Raw genomic sequence first — 21,782 nt, forward strand, 5'->3', positions numbered from 1 at the left:
GCGTTCGCTTAGGGGTTCAAGGTCAGGTAGAGTCATGAAGGTTGTACCATTAAGGGGCCTCGCATCGAAGCGTGTTTGGCGGGTCAGTGGGCGGGGCTTGCCGCGAAAGGACGGCGCTAACGGACCTTGCTTCGACCCGTACACGCTCGTGTTGTACTCACTTGATCTGTTCCCATGTTTCGGAGCCGAACTTTCTCAGGACCAGCAGCTCCAAGGCGTGGTTCACGAAACCGTACTGCGTCGGAGAAACGAGAGAAACACAGCGATGTTCTGTTTGTGTTGAGAACCATCAAATGATCGCCTAGCGTGTCGTCGCTAATGCGAAGCATGTACAAGTACACTGCCCCTGGCAGAGAATTGCGTTGTAACCGATAAAGTTCAAGCATCCCAAAGAACATTGTTGACCCACTGAAACATTCGACGAAAAAAAGGACATTGACAGAACTTACACGGACTTCGTAAGGGTCGAAGAGCACGCGTGCATATGCAGGCTGTGCAGTTTAATTGAAAGATGAGTGTCAATCAATCAATCAATTTTCAACTAAGCGTTTTCAACTAAGCGTCACCTAGAGGCTGCGTTTGTGTACAAAAGCCATTCGACATGCTAGTTCGATATGCTGTACATAAAGATGGTGGGTTATCATGAACACAACAATTCAATAACAATAAAAAGTTCACGTCAACGCTTTTCTCATCGATTTCGACTCAGCGGGTCTGGGTGCGCACTCGCTACCCGTATAGAATAGTCTTAGACAGTCTATAAACTTCTTATAGACTCTATTGCCTTCCTATAGATACTTCTCTTTGTCTATTAATAGTCTATAGACTGTCTACAGACAAAAATCTACTAAAAATGTATGACCATAAATATATACATTGCCTACAGACTGTCTATGGCATTTGTATTGCGTATAGACAGTTCTCTAGGATTTGTCTATAGAGAGTCTATATACTTTATAAACTGAAGTCTATGAACAGTCTATAGACTGCGTAAAAAATTTATAAGGGTACACCGTGAAAGTGGCATTTCTCGGGATGAACCTGCATCGAACACATGTACAAAGGTTTTAGATGCATTTAATGAGACCCGCAGCTCTTCGTTAACAATCCATGGTGAAGTGAAGCTCGGCCAATATATGAATATGTTAAGCAGCAGAACATATCTGGCGATTAAATAGCAAATACGGCAGCTGGAGATAGGGATGCACGTGGAATTACTGCTTTGGTCGTTCCACAGTTACCGACACTTGTATGCTTGCGTAACTACACGGTGCTTTTTAGCAACTGTGCTAGGGAAACATAGTAAGTCTGTCAAAAGTAACGCAACAACTCACAAAAAAACTAGCCGCATCACATGTTTCGCTGTTGAGTCAAGTATGTAACATTTTCAACACATGCTAATCTTCAGCATGCCTGGTCCTGATAGAGTTTCACACGAGCTTTAAAAAGCGTTTATGCCTGTTTTCAGTCTTTTTATACGGCGAGTTTTCGCAGGAGGGTTTGATTTAGTGACCCTTCCTCAGTATTGCATAAACTAACACAGTTATGATTCCTAAGAGCGCCGCGTAAGAGAAGCTGCGCTCCGAAGAGGTAACACACCCATTGCACATTGACAAATGCGGCCAAACTTTTTTCGCGAAAGCACAATCGAATCGCCCACAACACGCACTGTCAGACAGTTGGTCACTCTGTACAAAATAGTGTACGCATTGTCCTAAAGACCCTCGAATCGCTCTATTCCACATCTTCCGTGGGTTGCTTTTTCTTCAGCTATAAATCTCGCAAGTGCATTTCCTCTTGTCCGCCATTAATTTTTTGTTTCTCTTTCCGGCATGCAAACAATAGGTCTGTTAAACTTTGCAACTTTACAACTTTATATTAGCAACTGCTCGACACGCCTGATTATCAATGGTCGCTTCGAGAGAATGTGCCTATGCGCTCTAAATTCATCTTCTCCGACTCGCGAGGGGCCAGTCAGAATTATAAGCTGCGCTGGATAATGCCTACAGCCAGCCGAATACTTCGAAGAGCAGCTCCGGATCAGGACCCCACCGATCCGATTTCTCATTTCGACTCCAGGTCACCAGGGTTTATCAGGGAACGAGCCCGCCAACTCGGCCCCCGACGTAGACCCTCCCGATCTCGATCAGGACACCTGTCCTCTTTTAACATTCGAAGATAAACCCGCTCATTACTGGTACTCGCACCGTCGGTACCCAGCTCCTATTAAGGGGCTAGGGAAAGCGGGCGAAAGAATATTTTTAGACTATACTAACACTCTACTGTGCCCGGCAGTGCTCAAACGTTTGGACCCTTCCCCCTTCCTTTTCCGGCCTGTGCTCTTTCTGTGGGGAGTGGCTGACACTATCCACATTTATTTATTTATTTATTTATTTATTTATTTATTTATTTATTTATTTATTTATTTATTTATTTATTTATTTATTTATTTATTTATTTATTTATTTATTTATTTATTTATTTATTTATTTATTAGTGCCTCAAACGCCCCTTGGTGTGGGGTATTACATGAGGGACTGGCATAATGTTCAAGCGAAGAGTAGTTCAATGGCAGTCTTGAAGGAATGTGGGTCGGAGTGGTGCACAGCGTCGACAGGCAGTTTGTTCCAGTCCCGAGCGGTCTGAACAAAAAACGAACGAAGATGGGCTGTGGTCTGTGCTGGGGGCAGATAGACGGCGTTAGGATGGCTGTTGCGGCTTGATTGTCGATGAACTGGTAAGATTGCTGAAACATTGAGTGGCGTATGGTAGAACTTGTGAAAAAGGCACAGCCTGAAGATGCAGCGTCGCTTTTCAAGATTAGTAAGATAGCCCGTGATTTGAGTGCAGTGACACTGGAATGATAGGAGTGGTTTGAGAAAATAAACCTGGCAGCGCGATTTTGTCTGGGCATGCCACATCGTCTGGGCATGCCAGCAAAATCCTTCTCTTCCGCACCTGACCCCTTCCCATAGCCGAGAGGACTAGGAGGCGGCCCTCTTCGGCTGCCTGGACCTATCGGCCCAACAAACCCTACTTGAGCGAGCTTGAGTGGCGGCCCAGACCAATGGGGTCCCTGAATAAGGTACTCCACCTAGTATTGTAAGGGGAGTGGCCCACTAGAGGCTGCTTCTCAGGAAACCTCTCGATAAATTTGATTCCCATGACTTTTTTGATTGATGAGCCTGCACGCACGAAAAACAACACAGAGTAGACAAATTGTGGACGACAAGGACGGAGGCGCTGAACTTTCAGAAAAAAACGGGGACCATATATTCGCAAGGTTTTCTATCACCGCACATGACCAAGGAAGCTAGGAAAAAAACCTTTTGATAAGAAAACACTGCATCGAGAGAGATTGAAAAGAAGAGGACAGGTAAATTGTTTTTTGAGGAAAGGAAATGATGCAGTGTCTGTCTCACATATCTCGGTGAACACCTGAACCACGCCGCCGTAAGGGAAGGGAGGAAGGTGGGAGTGAAAGAAGAGAGAGAGAGGTGCCGTAGTGGAGGTCTCCGGAATAATTTCGACCAACTGTGGATCTTTAACGCGCACTGACATCACAGAGCACAAGGGCGAGTTTTGCGTTTCGCGCCCATCAAAACGTCATGCCAACATTTTCAGCGAATCTTTAAGTATTTTATACGGTCTTTCAGTTTTTAGCCAGTGCAGGGCCACAACCTTTTCAGGCCCGTTTGAGGCCTGGATTTCGCACAGTTCTCGAATTTTTTAGTCATATCTCACGGAAGCGTCGACCAAACGATCGTTCATAGTCCCATGCCGGACCGCAGTGGCGAAACGAACGCAAGTACTACACGCGTGCGCACAGATAGCTTGACAGTTGCAGTGCCGTGTGCTCGACTGTTCTGCTGACGTGACACAAACTCCGCTGCTCGTCTGCTCGTGTGGCAAATAAGATGAGAACTAGACAGTCTTAAATGCCTCGCGAAAGCGGGCCAAGGGCCTGCTTGCAGGGAGTAAATTACTCTAGTTCTCAGGGGGGCGCTACGAGCGGCTGAGGCAAGCGGACGCGTCTCACATCGCCTCCGCGGTTTTTCGATGCTTTCTGCGGATTTAAGTCTGCGTCTTCAGAAACTTTTGCGGGGACCGACGCCGGAAGTCTGCAGGACTACCGGGATAACAAATCCACGGCAAGTGAACTGACTTTTTGTGCTCACATCACGATCTTCAGTTCGCCAGCTTGACGACCAAGCTAAGCCTAACGTCGACTCTGGCCGCCGACGCCCGTAGGGTGCCGGCGAGGCAAGTCACCGGCCTCTTGTGGCCCAGGACTGCACTCGGAGGCCGACATGGAAGTTACGGTTGAAGGTGAGACGCTATCGCCGGAGGACTTTTCCATCCAAGCCGGATGGTTTACGATTGATAAGTCAAAACGCAGCGCTCGTAAGAGCGACAGCCATGAGGCAGGGGGACGCCAGGATGGCGTTCCGAACGAAGGAAGACAACAAGATGGTCAGCGAGGGGCTGCCAACTCAGCTAAGACGGAGGGCAGGAAGATGGCAATGCGTTCGGTGGAAACGCAGCACGTTCGTCTTCCCCCCGGACTACATAAAGTCGTCATTAGACCGCAAGGCGGACTTCGACCGCTCTCAGCATGCAAAACTGAGACGGTCTCTGACATCGTGAAGTCGGCGGCAGGTATTGCGGCGGCTGACGCAAGAGATGATATCGTCCTTCTGAATCAGAAGCAAAACACCATTCTGGTAGGCACCGACAGCTCTGAACGAGTGCGGAAGTATATGAATATTGGGCATCTCACTTTAGGGACGGAAAAACTTGCAACGTTTGCGTATCTTGTGACGCCGGATGGACACGGCAAAGGAGTTATTCACGGAGTTCCGCTGACTCACACGATTGAACGGGTGCGTGAGAACCTGATCAACAAGTACAACCCTGAGATTGTCGGGGTTAGAAGATTAGGAAAAGACTCGAGCTCTATTCTGCTGCTCTTCGCAGATGAAAAGGTGCCATATTGGATCTACTACGCGAGCACCCCCTTTCGGTGCCTATTATATAAGAAAAAATACGAAGTGTGTTTCAAGTGTGGCCAGCTCGGACATCGCGCCGATGTCTGCCCGAACGCAGGCGTGGTCAAATGTCGAGGATGTGGCATGGACAACCCAACGCAAGACCACTCGTGTGAACTTAAGTGTGCTCTTTGTGGCAAGGGACATGAACTGGGACACAAAAAGTGCCGTGAGATGTATAGGATTCCTTACATACTCAAAAAGCGCCAGTGGGAGAAGAAGACCCACGACAAGACGGCAAATTCATCAGACAATACATCAAACCGGAGGAGCCGACCTAGGACCAAGGAGGAAGAGGGCTATCGCGGCCGCTCGGTTTCCTTCCCTCGTCTCGGGTCACGGGGCCATTCCAGCTCTAGGGACCGTTCCGGCTCCAGGTGCCGTTCCAGATCCAAGCCCCACTCTGGTTCCAGGACCGGGTCCCAGTCCAGGGGCCGCTTGAGCTCCCGAGGGCGATCACCGTCGGTGTCTTCAGCCAAGAACAAGACGGCAGCCGACCATAAAGAGGTGAGCTGGGTAGGTCGATCCTCCCAAAATAATTCGGATAAGGGGGCAGATGAGCTCCTCCAATTGAGAAAGATGGTTGAGACCCTTACTGACACCGTAAGGAAACTTACTAAAAAAACAGAACAGTTAGAGAAGGAAAATTCAGAACTCCGGAAGATGGGCCAATCCCGGCTTACTCAACAACCAAAGATAACGCCTGCACTGGTGGAGGCGGCGGCCGGTGTCAGTGATGCCTCGGTGGCGCCACCATCGCTTCCCCCGCCTACAAAAAAGAGGACGTGTGACAACACGCAGCCCGAGCTCACGCTCGCAGAGGTATGCAGGAGGCTAGAGGACAAAATTGATGCCCAGGTTCAGGCCACAGATAACAAAATTCAGGCACAAATTCAGTCCATTTTTAACGTTGTTCAGGAAATCACTACAGAAACCAAAAGGCTAGGAAACGAGCTGTTAGCTATGAATGCATGGCGGCAGGCCGTAGAGAATAAGACAGACGCTATTACGATAACCCTTCAACAACTTCAAAATGGCCAGGCAACATAAGGACAATAGATATACGCTCTGGCAGTGGAACTGTCGGGGATACCGCCGGAAGCGAGCAGTTCTTCAACAACTCCTCATTGGTAAAGACTGCCCGGACGTGATCGCTCTTCAGGAAACTGGGGGGATTGCAAAATTATCAGGCTATCAATCTTTTAATACCTCTGGCGAGAAGGCGGGAGTTACCACCCTCGTCAAAAGAAACATAACGGCTATTGCGCATGACACGGGGATCAGTCACGTAGAGCACGTTCTTCTAGAACTCATTCCGAATAATAAAATTAAGACCAGCCTATTTGTGCTGAATATATACAGCAGTCCAAAACAAAGAAAGACTCGCTTCGGGTCGCTTCTTCAAAAAACTCTACGCATTGCTAACAAACAAGCGGTGGTGGTAATGGGGGACTTCAACGCCCATCACGCTGCTTGGGGGTACCAGAGAGAATGTGTCAAGGGTAGAGAGCTCTGGCTCGATATGCAACAAGGGGCCTTCACCCTACTTACGGACCCTGTCTCCCACTAGAACGGGAAATAGCGTCAGTACGGACACATCTCCGGACCTCACCCTCGTTAAGAACGTCGGCAGCGCAAACTGGGTTAACACTCAAGAAAATTTAGGCAGTGATCACTTTATTTTGGAAACGGTAATTACTGCTGGGCCCTATAAACGCCCAGGCCGACGTCACTCACTTGTTGAGTGGGACGCCTTCCGAAAAATCCGGGAACAGAGCGCTAACACCACAGAAATTGATGACATTGAGGAGTGGATAAGGCAGCTCCAATTGGACGCTCGTAAAGCGACCCAGACTGTGGCGGAAGACTCAGGCCTAGAAACAATGGACACCCGCCTCCTCCATATGTGGCAAGCCAAAACCAGTATGGAAAAGCGACTTAAAAGTCAAAAGTGGAATCGTAACCTTCGCAGAAGGCTAGCAAGGCACAACAAAGAGATAGAGGAATATGCGCTCAAACTTTCTAGGCAAAACTGGGAATCGCTATGCGACAAAATGGACGGGAATATAAGTCTGGCTCGCACATGGAGTTTACTCAGATACCTCCTAGACCCTGACGGATGTAAAACGGCCCAGAGGCAAAACCTCCAAAAGATCCAGCATAAACATGAGGGTACAGAGCAAGAGCTGCTCGATGAGATTCGATCTAAGTACATAGGGGACACCGAGAAGGTACCTCTGCATGGTTACTGTGGGATACCCAACGATCGCTTGGACGAACCCATTACTGAATCCGAAGTGCGAGCAGAGCTTGCTAGATTAAATACTAATTCAGCGCCCGGACCGGATGGGGTAAGCAACAAATTGCTCAGAAATCTCGACGACAACTCTATAACAGCACTCACTGCCTACATGCAGAAATGTTGGGAGGCGGGTGAAATTCCTAAGCAGTGGAAGTCGGCTAAGGTGGTACTTATTCCTAAACCGGGGAAACCTTTGTCGATCGAGAATCTAAGGCCTATATCCCTAACCTCCTGTGCAGGGAAATTGATGGAGCATGTAGTGCAGACACGTCTCAACAACTACATGGAAGACCACCATCTTTATCCTATCTCCATGGTGGGATTCAGGTCTCATCTCTCAACGCAGGACGTGATGCTGCGACTAAAACATGAAATTCTGGACTCACAAACGCGGGACGCGAAGGTCATTCTGAGTCTTGACCTGGCGAAGGCTTTCGATAACGTCACGCACAAGGCGATCCTGGATAATCTCAGCCTCCTGGGAGTAGGCCCGAAAACCTACAACTATGTTAAAAATTTCCTTTCCGACAGAGTGGCCCAAATTAACTTCGGGGAAAGTAAATCAGACTACATAGAGCTAGGCAGCAAGGGGACCCCGCAGGGATCTGTACTGTCCCCGCTTCTTTTCAACGTGGCCATGATCGGGCTTCCTAGCAAACTAGCAGCGATTGAAGGTCTCAGTCATTGCATGTATGCGGATGACATTACTATGTGGATTGGCAAAGGAACTGACGGTCAAATAGAGGAGACTCTCCAAATGGCCATAGGAGAAGTTGAAAAGTATGTAAATGATAGGGGGCTTAGGTGCTCCCCGCAAAAATCGGAAATGCTTTTTTACCAACCAAAGAGGAAATCACGGTCGGATCCCCCGCGGATATCTCTTAAGGCTCAGGGACTCGATATCCCGACGGTGGACAGGATTAGAGTCTTAGGGCTGTACATTCAAAACAACGGTTTCAATGGAGAAGCAATAAAGAAGTTGGAGATATGCGCGCAACAGACTATGCGGCTCATCCGCAGAATCGCAAATAGGCGCTATGGCATGAAAGAAACGAATCTAATCAGATTAGTTCAAGCCTTTGTAATAAGTAAGATTGCTTACGTAGCTCCTTTCCTTAATCTCAAGGCAGCGGAGAAGTCCAAGCTGGAAGGGATCATTCGCAGAAGTGTCAAGCAGGCGCTGGGTTTACCAATTCGGACCCCCACCGCAAAACTTTTAGAACTAGGTCTTCACAACACATTGGATGAAATTGTGGAAGGCGTGACAGTCTCGCAGTACGAAAGGCTGTCGGGAAGCGTTACAGGCAGGCAAATCCTCGCGAAACTAGGAATAAATTACGAGAGTCAGCGAGGTCCGAAAGTGGACATGCTTAAGAGCGTGCGCGATAGGCTGATGATCCCACCACTACCGAAAAACATGCATCCCGTCCACCACAAGGATCGCAGAGAGAAACGGGCTGAAGCCCTCGGCAAATGTTTCAAAAACTATCCGATAGAAGACGTGGCCTACGTGGACGCAGCTAATTGCGGGAGGGGGAGAATGGTGATAGCGGTAGCTAGCGCCGAGACATATCTCCGAGCCGGCGCTTCGATCACGACGGACAGTCCCGAAATTGCAGAAGAAGCCGCCATCGCACTTGCAATAGTGGGCACGGATGCGTCAATGATAGTCAGTGACTCAAAGGTAGCAGTGATGTACTTTGCCAAGGGGAGGGTCTCCCCTCTGACGAACGAAATCCTGCGGACTGCAAGGGACGACCGCAAAATTCGCATAGTCTGGACACCTGCACACGCATCCCTGGCTGGAAATGAAGCAGCTCACGAACTGGCTCGAGGTCTTGCTTTCCGAGCCAGTGGCCATACCGAGGGCTTCGCAGACAGGGATCGTCTTGTAGGTTACAGAGAAATCACACAACATTATAGGCTCAATCGAACAAAGTACCCCGCTGCTGATAAATCATTGACAAAGAGTCAGGCCACCTCTTGGCGCCGTCTCCAAACTTATACGTTTTCGAACCCGGTTATGTGTAGTCGTTATTATCCGGGACAATATTCAAACGAGTGTAAGCAATGTAAGGCCAAAGCGGATCTCAACCATATTCTCTGGAAATGCCCTTTTGCCCCCCTGGAGGGACAAAAAATAAAGTCACTTGAACAATGGGAGGCTCTCCTACTCAGCTCCGATCCGGAGACTCAAACAAAAGTCGTCCAACTGGCCGAAGACGCCGCCAGGAGCCAAGACCTTCTGGCCGTCGTTTAGGCGGGGGGCCTATATGCCCTTCAGACTGTTGGCAATAAACGTTTTACAATCCAATCCAAATCTAGTTCTCAGTGTTGTCTTATTCGCAGACGGTTGGTTTTGAAAAACTTCAAGGGGGCACTTTGCTGACCTAAAGTGCGGTGAGGCGAAACCCTTATGCGCGGTGTTGCTGCTTGTGTCACTGATGTGTGGTTAAGATGTTAAGCTTCGCCTCTAAGAGTGGAATGCGACAGCGTCTTGCAACGCTGCCAGGCAGTCCACACAGAACGCCATCGCCCATTCGGCTCTAAGCCTTGGTCGTCGGTAAATTGGTTCTTGAGGAAAGGAAATGTATGTCTCGCATGTCTCGGTGGACACCTGAACCTCGCCGTAACGGGAAGGGAGGAAGATGAGAGTGAACGAAGACACCGTATTAACTAGAGGAGATCTTGGGGTATCTGTTGTTTCAGCCGGCGTCTTCGCTTCGGCGGACGCGGTTGGTGCGACGCGCGTCTCTTCCTTCACTCTTTCCTCTTATCTTTTAACTCTCTATCTGCACGTGGCAGTGGTGGTGGCTGGGCTCGAGCCAGTCCGCAGGCCCGTGCACTTTCCTTTTCATCCTTCTCTCAGTCGCAACAACAACAACAACAACAACAGACGCGCCTTTGTTCATTCCAAGCCATCGAGCTGGTATGGCAGAGTGGTTAGCGTGCTCGTCTCGCACTCCGGAGACCCTGGTTCGATTCCTCAACTCGACCAATTTCCTACTCGGTTTCATTTATTTACCTGGTCTGACTAGAAAGGTTAATTAGGCTAATTGCTTAACTATTATTACTCAATTAGTCATTACTCATCATGAAATTATCATAGAATGCCTTAAATTGCGTTCCGTTATCATTCGAATTCCATCGATTAAGTAATGATTGGCATATGCCCATATAAGGCACGTAACCGAAACGCGGACACATCTGCGGACACGGCTGCTAACGACAGTATGAGGTATTAAAGGCTTTCGATTAAAAGACAAGGCACATAGCTGGCTCACTGTACAATTCAATCGCGCTGTCAGGCGGCGGTGGTGACCGTACAAACAACGCGTAACACGGCTACCGTTGTGCTGCATAAATATCTTGTACAAACCTACTACAGCGTTCAGCCTTGAAGAGAACTTAATTGGACCGTTATTTCGAAAATTTAAAGAGGACATTTTAGATCGTTGCAGATAAAAGCAACCACCGCATCTCAGCACGACCAATATCATCGTGTAAGACGAAGCTCTATAATTAGGGTTGCTGCGCAATTGTCTGCCGATATTCAGGTCATTTTTCATATATAGAGCGCTTCTTTCGAACGCCGTCGGCATCACTGATCCATTGTGAAAACTTTTAATGAGAAGTGCATGAAAAAGCCAATATTTTAAGCGAAAACTTTGGCCGAAATTGTTTCTGGGTCCTCGCTGCAGTGGTCAACGAGGAGGCAGAGGCGCTGGGACGGTAAATATACTAGAAAAGGAAAGGCGCAGTATCTGTCTCGCATATCTCGGTGCACACCTGAACCGCGCCGTTAGTTCCTGGTTAGTCCGTCTGGTATAAGGTTGTGTACAGGGCGGAATGGCTGTGCCGTTTGCCCCAATGTATTTGTCTTTCACTGAATCCGAAGTCTACGCGGCAGAACGCGCATGTAACAAGAACACCGGGGCCGGCGCTGACAAAATCAACAACGCCGTGATTCGAAACCTAAGTACCGAGAAAGTCAAGCAGCTCACCGAATTCATTAACGACTCCTTATGGCTGGAAAACACGATGCCACAGGAGTGGGGACATGATGAGGTCATTGTCATACACAAACCAGGGAACAACCGACGATCGAAGCACTACACCCCATCACTCTAACATCATCTTCGGGGAAACTCTACGAACAAGTAATCCAGACAAGACTACAGAGCTACATCAAGGACAACAGCCTCTTCCCCCCATCTATGATTGGCTTCAGAGCGGGCTTATCCACACAAGACACCTTACTTCTCCTTAAGGAAGATATCTTAACCAACATACCAAGAGGCGGGGAGCACTTAATCATGGCACTCGACCTCAAACAAGCCTTTGATAACGTATCGCACCAAGCAATACTAAAAGCACTCTCCACCATCAACTGCGGCAGACGGACCTACGAATATGTCCAAATGTTTTTATGCAACCGCACGGCCACCATTAGAATGGGGGAGGCAAGAAAGAATCCACATGTCATGCCGAACAGAGGCACGCCTCAAGGCTCGATCAACTCACCCCTCCTATTTAACATCGTCATGACAAAGGTCGCCAGGACACTACAGTCTGTACAAAACATTGGATTCACACTGTACGCCGACGAGATCACGGTGTGGACAAGAACAGGCTCCCTAACAGGACAAGAACAATTCCTCCAACAAGCCGCCACCTGCGTAGAAGATATCGCCAGGCAATGCGGCTTACAGTGCCCTCCGGAGAATTCGAAGTGATCCGCATCAAAGGCTACGACTACCGCACGCAAGAACCAATCCAAATTCTACTCCAAGGGGCGGAAATTAGAGAAGTCCCAGTCATCAGAATCCTCGGAATCTGGCTTCAGTCCGACCGCGGAGCGTCACACACCATCAGACTTCTGAACACATCAGCCACCCAGGTATCGAGAATGATACGCCGTGTAGCAAGAACATGGAAGGGAATGCGGGAAGAGGACACTATGCGATTTGTAGAAGCGCTCATCATCAGCAGAGTTGCATACGACCTCCCTTAATCACCACAAAACAAAGTAACAGATTCAACGCCATCATCAGTTCATCAATCAAGAATGCGCTGGGGCTTCCACCGTACACCACCAACGACAAGCTCGACGCGCTGGGTGTCCGCAGCACCATTGAAGAAATTGAAGGGGACGTTCTCCTATCCCAAAGAGAACGCCTGCTCACAATAGAAAGGGGCAGACAAATCGTACGAAGAGTCGGATACCCGGCCGACTTACACATAGTCCAGTCTACAAGCAACATTCCCTTGTCAAATGTAGCTAGCATACACGCAACTGCAATACCTAAGAACATATCCACCCACCCTCATGAAGGCCAAAGAAGAGCCAGAGTAACTTACATAAGATGAATGACAGGTAGGAGCGGTAGGGCAGTCTACATAGACGGAGCCCTATATCCCTCTTCACGTGGGAACGCAGTGGTAGCTACCGTAGTAGGACCCAACTACCAAGAACTCCTTAGCCTTTCCAAACAGAACTGCACCATATTAGAGGCAGAAGTAGCTCCGATAGCCCTGGCCATACAGCACGGGAATGCTACCAGCCGATCCTATCACATCGTGACCGACTCACAGGCGGCTTGTCGGCTCCTCTTTGCAGGCATAATACATAAAGGATTGCTCCCGCTAGTCACGAGCAACCCCGAGTAAAATACATCCATCAAACATCAGGTAACTTGGACCCCCGCACACTCAGGCTTGGTAGGGAATGAGGTAGCGGATGGCCTAGCTCGAGTTTTCACAAACCAAGCGGGCCTTAACCCGATCTCCCCCAACCATTCGCTAATCCAACCCATGTCCACAGTCTACAACACTAGACTCTACCACCATCGCCTCATGCGCCGTTTCCTACCACCCCCTCACAAACAACTGACGGCGCAGGAAGCTAGGGACTGGAGGCAACACCTTTCCCAGTCTACACAAATTCATCATATTCCCAAAACGATACCGCCCCACCTGCCCATGGTGCACCGGTGAGCCCACAACCTACCATGTGACAGGGGGCGCATCGGGCACAAATAACCTCACCTTAAAACATGTAGAACAAAGGAACAGTGAGAGCCCTCTCTGTCCAGCTCAGACTAGCGAAACCAACGCCAACTAGTTCGTCAGGCCGGGAGGCAGCGACTGCTGCAGGGGTTCTGAACTAAGGACTTGAAACCACCTCTCAAGACCCTTGATTATTGTGCATAATAAATGCTTACTACTACTACTACTACCACTACTAATACTCCTACTACGCCTTCAGTTACATGAGTGAAGGGTCATCGCGCCATCGGCTTGAGACCGATGACGCGTGTTCAATCCCGGCCGAGCGGCCGCATTTCGATGGAGGCAACACGTAAAGGCGCCCGTGTGCTGTGTGATGTCAGTGCACGGTAAAGACTACCAGGTGGTTGAAATTATTCCGGATCTCTCTTCTACGGTACCTCTGTCTTCTTTACTCCCACCGTCTTCCTTTCGCTCAGGGTGTAGTTGAGGTGTCCCCAGAGAAGCGAGACAGTTACTGCACCTTTCCTTTCCCTTTCTTTCCTGAAACCAAATTTTCAACTTTCCATGCGATGTCAGTGCATGTTTAAGGTGGTCGAAATTATTTTGGAGCTCTTCACTTCAGCGCCTCTTTCTTCTTTGACTCCAACCTTCCTCCTTTCCTTCAGGAAGTGGCCGAGGTGTACCCCGAGAAGTCAGGCAGTTACTGCACGCTGACTTTCCTTTCCTGAAACCCAGTTTTTAACTTTCAATACTACGCAATTGCGCGTGGATGGATGGATGGAAACAACTTTATTACACACACAAAAAAAAATCTTCCAGGGTGGTCCCCTACTGGTCCAGGAGTCCACGGGCTAGTGCTTCACGCAAAGCCCGATCCACTAGCCATTTCTGGCCGGCGGGCTGAGCGGTCCGTAAAGCAGCCTCCCAGGAAGAATGGGTGGGATTGGGGATGAGGGATACTGCCTTTGGGGAAGGACATTCCCAAAGGTAATGGAAAAGTGTGAATTTGGGCACGCCACAGGTGTTACAATCAGGAGGAAAGGTGGGATGAAAGCATGAGAGGCGGTGGGGTGAAATAAAGCAGCCTGTCTGTAATTGCCGCCATGTGGCGCTGGATAAGGGCGACAAGGTACTGTGGGGTGGTGGCAGTGTCATGCGGCTGAATTTGTAAAATGTGGTAATTTGGTGATATGTAGAGAGGACCGAAGGTGCTTCTTGCGCAGGGTTGGGTGCCTGATCCTCCGGGGTCCGGGAGGAGAGTTATCGGGCCAGCGCATGAACGCGCTCATTACCGGGGATCGAGGCATGCCCAGGGACCCACGACAGAGCAACCGTTCGGTCGAGAGAGGTGGCCGTGGTAAGAATACGGTGTGTTGCCGGAGTCGCCACGCCCTTTAGGTAGTGGCGGTACGCGGCCTGTGAATCTGTGCAAATTTCTGTTATGTTTTTGTCAATGATGGAGTGGGCCAGAGCAAGTGCGATGGCGGCTCCTTCCGCCTCTGCAGGCGAATTAGTTCGAATAGTGGCGGCAGCCCCCACTGTGCCGTCTTCATAGGCTGCGACGGCCGTGAAATGTCCTGGTTTAGAATTTTGTGCCGCGTCGACATAAAAGATATCGGAGCGGTTGCTGTATGTTTTGGTGTAATAGCTCGCTCGTGCCTGCCGCCTACCGTGATGGAGACTAGCACTCATATTTCGCGGTAGGGGCTTCTGATATATGTGATCCTGCGTGCGCAGAGAAATCATGTAAGGTGTAGTACTTGTTGGGGTGGGAATTGGTGGATTGAGACGTAGCTGTCGCAGTAGGCATTGTCCTGTTTCCGTGCGACTCAGGCGGACTAATTGGTTGGTGCGTTGAGCCTCTATTAATTCGATCACTGTGTTGTGGGTACCAGTGGCCAGGAGACGTTTCGTGCTAACCGTCCGTGGAAGACTTAAGGCAGAGGTGACAGCCGTGCGTATTAGGATGTCTGCCTGTTGTGTTTGCCGCTGAGTGAGTATGTGGTATGGAAGGTGGTATGTAATGCGGCTAATGATTAGTGCATTTGTCATATTGAGGGTCTCGCGTTCAGACAGCCCATGATTGCGTGCTGCCACCCGCCTGATAAGTGCAGCGACCTGTTTGGTCTGTCTCTGCAAGAGCTGAAGGGTGGCGGTTGCATCGAGTGTGTTGTTAATTAGAAGGCCGAGAATCTTCACCTGAGGCACAATGGGCACTGGATTCCCGTACATGTGCAGTTCAATCGGGGGGTCACTGGGGAGGGGTTTCAGCTGCAGGAGTTCCGATTTATTTGGAGAGCAACGGAGGCCTGTGTTTGCTAAATGGGTGGTGGTGATGTCTATGGCAGATTGCAGGATATCCTGAGCTGTTCCAAGGGATTAAGGATGCCCAAATCCCCAAGGGGTCGGAATTATTGCTGAGCCCTACACAGGGCACCTCTTCATTTCTTCTTTCACTCCATCCTTTATCCCTTTCCTTACGGCGCGGTCCGGGTGTCCACCTAGATGTGAGACAGTTACTGCCGCATTTCTTTTCTCAAAAACCAATTTTAATTTTCAATGTCCGCCTCGTTTGCTCAGGCTGCCTGTGCGCGAGGTCGCGGCATCTAATCCTGGCATGTAAATGATGCCAGGATCCTGGTAAATGATGACAGGAAAGACTACTCATGTATTAATCCGCTGCACACTTTGCGAGCCTGCAGTCACGTTCGTGGAAGAGCTTTCTGCGCTGCTATTTCCTCGTTTGCGGTTTGCACTTGTATCGCGGTGCGTCCAGCTGGTACAAAGTCAACAAGCTGCTAAGCCCCTCTCCTGAGTGCGTCGCTAAACACGGATCGGACATAGCTTCTGCGGATGTACAGGTATAGCAGCAATGTGAACAGAAGTTGGAATAGACACGTTAGAACAATTTTTTTTCTCTCTTCACACTGAATTTGATAGTTTCTGGTGGGTATTATTTGCCTTCAGGGGAAAACTGTTCCAAAAAAATTCTCCACCAACTCTGCCTCAGTGTTCGACTTAACAGTGTTAGCTACGGGAGCTTCAAGTGTTTACGCCGGTGTGCTCAGCAAACGTCATCATCATCATCATCATCCTAAGCAAACGTGCAGAAGACCAAATCCAAACCTTCACTATATCCGGCACATTTCCTCGTTATATCAGTTAATAAATTTATAAACGTGTGCATCACAACACGATGAATCGTTTGGCACCATCTGAAACCCCCTGCGACAAACGGTTCATGGCCGTCTGGAGGTCCTCAGAATGCACGGTTTGGAGGCGGAAAGGTCGTCGGTGCGAATCAGACAAATTTTGGGCTTGATTCAATTAGTAATTTTATCCTCACGAACATGCCAAGTCATTTGACACCACTTCGAACATTCTGCTTCAAACGAGTGGCCCCCAAATTTTATACCAATGGGGGTCCCGGGGTGGGGTCCCATATCGATGGCCGCTATACTGGCACTTCTATAACGGAACGAAAGTATAGGTATCAATTGAGGCGCTACGCACCCACTGTGTCCACGTGAGTGTGGTTACGTGGGAACTGTTTTGTTTACGCTCTTAAAGAAAAAAAAAAGGAAAGAGCGTGCTTGTTTAGATGCTCATAATATTCATGATGCAGCCGCCGCGGTGGCTCAGTAGTTCTGGTGCTCGGCTGATGAACTGAAGGACGCTGGTTTGGCCCCGGCCATGGTGGTGGTGAAAACAATTAAGCAATCACATATACGGAGAGTTGCTGGGGATCGTGAGCTGAAGGGTCACGCCCTTACAACCACTAGCTGGGATGCCTGGTCAGGCACCCCATTGGAGGTTGCCGCAGTCCGGGCGCGCTGCGTTAAGGCCCTGTGGGCCTTGAGGGTGCAACAGCCGGACAGGATCGCCTCCCAGTCCTCTCGGGTGGGGTTTGGGATAGGGGGTAGGGATGGGTTCTGTTGGCAGGCCCACATCGTGTAGTAGGTGTCAAGCACGTCCCCACAGAGTGAGCACCGCTCGTCGATTTGTCATGCAAAGGACTGGGGAAGGCCAACGAGCGGGTACTCCAGCGCCTGCTCACTAATACGATGCTCTGCCCGGCAACTCTGAAGCATTTCGACCCCGGCCGTGGCGGTCGCATTTCGATGGAGGCGAAATGCAAGAGGCCGATGTACTGTGCGATGTCAGTGCAAGTTAGAGAACCCCAGGTGGTCGAAATTATCCGGAGCCCTCAGCTACGGCGTCCCTCGTAGCCCGAGTCACTTTGTGACGTTAAACCCCGTAACATCTAAATATTCATGATGCTTATAATGGATGCTGAAACATTGGTTTGTTTGTGATTTATGGGGGTTTTACGTCCCAAAGCTACTAAGGCTGTGAGGGACGCCGTAGTGAAGGGCTCTGGAAATTTCGACCACCTGAGGTTCTTTGATGGTAAAAAAAAAGGCATTATTATCGTAACGCGTTCCCTTTAATACCGGTGATATCCGTACATTCTAAACCCGAATACACCAGCATGGGAATAAAAAGAGAGTAAGATGCCCTCTCGCGCACTCTTTTTTATAAACGGGAGTGCTCCATTCTTACATGTTTCTGCTTAGAAAGTACGCTGGCGCAAGCTGCCTCTTCGTCCAGCGTGATCGCGTGCTGTTCATATTGGCTCACAATGCGAGCCAAGCGGAGAAGGATGCGGACCTCATCTCCGGTGCGCGGCGGTGGCTGGGAATTCGTCAGCGCCGGTCGATGCCGCCGCGCACTCCGCTGCTGCTGAGCTCGCCACCTCCGGACTATGTTTATCTCCCGACTCGGTGTGTGTTCCGTTCGCGCCGGCGCTGCTCGTACGAAGTGCGCGCGCGCTAGTATTTGTGCCGCTCGAAAAGGTTCGCCAGGGTGTTGCTGAGCTTGCGATCGTGGCATTTGTGGTAGCACTTTCAGCGTTCCAATATTCCATCAACAATGGGTTTTATATACGGAATACACTGCCTTAGCACGTACGACAAAATTAAATCGGACTTTGTGGCTGTAATGTTGAACGAAATCATGGCTATTTCATTGCATGTATAAAAAAACGTTCTTCTGTTGTTGTTGTTTTTTTTGCTTGCCGCAGTTCATTAATCGTTATAACCATTTTATAGTGAACGCTTCATTGGGAGTTACGATAATGGGTGTCTAAAGGCTCGCTGCGACAATGCAAAGGTAGTTGGGAGGCCTTAGCGTTTTGTGAATATAAAATAATTAGCGCTGAATACCGGGCGCCATTGCACTGTCTAGCAACGGAATTTGGGCAGGATATAATCAGCAAAGAAATAATCGCGAACTTAAGTGGTCACCAACTCAGCACTCTCAAGTAAAGCTAGTGCTCTCACTCGAGCTGTTTTATCAAAGTGGTCGATGATATGCCTGGCTAAGCAGATATGTGCTAAATGTAATTTTTTTATTCCTATATTAGAACCTGATATGCACTCGTTGAATGAATTAGGAAGCAATGAAGCTGAGCATAGCGATAAATAAAGAAATAAAATATTTCCAGTAAGTGAAACCTCTTTAATACGGATTTCATGGAACCGGAGACAACGTTCGAATTTACCGAAATTCGAATTATCGGTGGGAGCAAAAAAAAAAGCATAACAAAGAACCCAACACCAACGTACATTCATTTATCGAAAAAAATCTTCAATCTTTCATTGCATTGTGCGAGAAATTTCAGTGGCAATAAATATTTTTTGCAGTTTCGCCGAATGATGCAGCGCACACACGCTGTAGGATGGATAAACGCTTATGCTCGTCCAGGACACACAGGTCATAAAGAGCCTGCCCCAACCCACAAAAGAAAACAAAAAAAAAACACACACACCCTGCGTACACGCACCCGGCGTAATGCAAAACGATTATGCTCTCGGGATAAAACGAAGAACGCTGACAGCGCGGCCCGCCACAGGCATGCAACAAAAACAAAGGAAGACAATGGCATAGCATAGTAGAAAGCAAAAACACATCCCGCCGTATCTTCTCGACTGACGATCATAGCGCCTTCACAGTTCGGTTGGGCGCCAGTGCCACTGGTGCCATAGTGGCCACACTTCTGGGTGCCCCACTCGCAATCATCATCACGTCACCTCCGGCGGCCTGTGAATATTTGTGCCGATCGGGGTTCTCTCTGTCGAACGTTTGTGAAGCATGTTGCGAAACTGAATCCCTTGATCGCTTTCTCCTCTCCTGTCGGCGGTTTGATTCTCTGCGAAGAGTTTATCTGCAGATTCCCCTCGCTCGACTAGGGCTTCCCCTTTCTACTCCGGTTCTTCTCTCGCTTTCGGGCAAGCGCCAGGGGATATGTCCGAAAACCAGTGTGCGATTATCTGCATAATTTCATCGTTGCATTAGGGAGACTCATTTGTTAGCTGTAATTTTCAAAATGATTTTCTTTAACATAAAATTCAACCTCTTCTACCTTAACTCAGTCAATGTTGCACAACTGTTTGAATGTGCAAGGCTCCCGGCCAATCCCATACTGTGCGTATGGGGCACTCCAACAGCGCACAACAAGAACAACAGCTCCAGCGCCTGTTCGAACGAATAGAAGCGCGGCCAATTTCCTCTGAATGAACGTTTCACGGCATAGTACATACCTTTGAGCGGACCCGGCAAGCCGTACGTGCGAACTATGCCGATTTACAAATTAACGGGCATATAATTAACGGTTTATGGGGTTTAACGTCCCAAAGTGACTCAGGCTATGAGAGACGCCGGAAATTTCGACCACCTGGGATTCTTTAACGTGCACTGACATCGCACAGCACACGAGCCTCTAGAATTTCTCCTCCAAAGAAATTCAACCGCCGCGGCCGGGATCGAACGTGCGTCTTTCGGGTCAGCAGCCGAGTACCATAACCACTGAGCCACCGCGGCGGCCGGGGATTTAATTAATGCGGTTTTATGGTATATTTATGACGTAAAGTTGTTGCATAAAGCTCACTTATGTTAAACTGAAATTACTTGTTTATTTGCCACTCTTGTCAGAAATTATAAATGTGAGGAATTTCAGAAAAAAAAAACGCGCTTGGACATCCCGATGGGTCTATAATCATGCGTTTCGGGTCAAGTTCAGCATAATGCAATTTGTGCGAGTTTAACGTCCAAAAGCGACTCAGGCTATGAGGGACGCCGTAGTGAAGGGCTGCGGTAATTTCGACCACCTGGAGTTCTTTATCGTGCACTGACATTGCACAGTACACGGGCCTTTAGAATTTCGCATCCATCGAAATTCGACCACTGCGGTCGGGATCGAATCTGCGGCTTTCGGGTCAGCAGCCAAGCGCCATAACCACTGAGCCACCGCGGGGGCTTGCAGGGTAAGGTACATATGCACCAATATATATATACATCACTTGAACATTCCTAAGAGCATCATTAAAGCAAATGTAAATACATAAAACACACGCAGAGTCAAATTGTAGAGAAGCCCAAGAAATGCCTAATTCATCGGATTTTATTTTGATAGGTAGGTTTGATCAGGTCATGTCGCTTTAAAAAGAAAGGCCGCGATGCATGAAAAACTTCTACGAGACCGTTCGCTAGCGGCCTACAGCCGTAGTGCTCTCAAATGCGGAACTCGAGATCGTAGCCGCACTCGATGGTGTGTGAATGTGACAGGGCAACCACATGGACGGTGGCAGCAAAATCGGTACTATACCACCCGCAGACTGGCCGCGTTCAGAGCGGAAAACAGTAGACACGACGGTTCGGGGTTGGCGCGTTGAGATGTAGGGACGTCAGCGCTTCAGCGGGTTAATGGCGCCACTGGGGCCCTGGACTGATAGCCCCACTCTGTAACCTATTGCGTCGTTTCTTTTCTTTTTTTTTCACTGTAAATAAATACTTTTCACCACCACCAGAACAATCAAGATGCCAGACTTAAAACGCGCCACCACTGCCGCGGATGATGCCTGTAATTAAAAAAATTGAAGATTCGTTAAGCGGAAATCAAAAGCGCAGTGAGAGAGAGAGAGAGAGAGAAACTTTTTAATGAAGAGCAGAGAATTTAGCCGGCGTTCAAAAATCGCCGGCATGCTACTCTGCGTAGGGAGGGGAATTTGGGAGATAAAAACAGAAGGAGAGCAGAGTGGAAGAGGTAAAAAAAAAAACGAAGATAAAATGCGGTCATGAAATGGGTACTAAGGATGCAATGGCGAGTATTGATGTAACCTATGGAGTGATGGAGTGCATAGTCCGTCAAATGGGCTGACAAAGTTCACTGCATGAAGGTGACGTGCAAGTGAATTTAAAGCTTATAAAAGCGCAGAGACTGTAAGGTAACTGCCCCGCTCTCCCTGGACATCTCAACCGCACCGCGAGGGAAAGGATGGAGGGACTGAAAGAAGGAACAAAAAGGCTACGCAGTGGAGGTCTCAGGATAAATTTTGATCACCTGCGGATCATTAGCATGC

At 48.9% G+C, this 21,782-nt stretch overlaps 1 protein-coding gene across 2 annotated transcripts in view; it reads right to left on the bottom strand.

Annotated features, from left to right (window-relative positions):
* Window positions 1-21,782, bottom strand: part of Gycbeta100B (guanylate cyclase soluble subunit beta-1-like) — a 90,784-nt gene that overhangs the window by 21,746 nt on the left and 47,256 nt on the right. For both annotated transcript variants that reach the window (XM_089563304.1, XM_089563307.1), the window contains exon 2: window positions 162-235. In XM_089563304.1, the coding sequence (XP_089419430.1) occupies window positions 162-235 (74 nt within the window). The remainder of the gene's footprint in view (window positions 1-161; window positions 236-21,782) is intronic.

Source organism: Amblyomma mixtum, chromosome 1, assembly GCF_055824585.1.
Source record: "Amblyomma mixtum isolate Tamu chromosome 1, ASM5582458v1, whole genome shotgun sequence".
NCBI lineage: Eukaryota > Metazoa > Arthropoda > Arachnida > Ixodida > Ixodidae > Amblyomma > Amblyomma mixtum.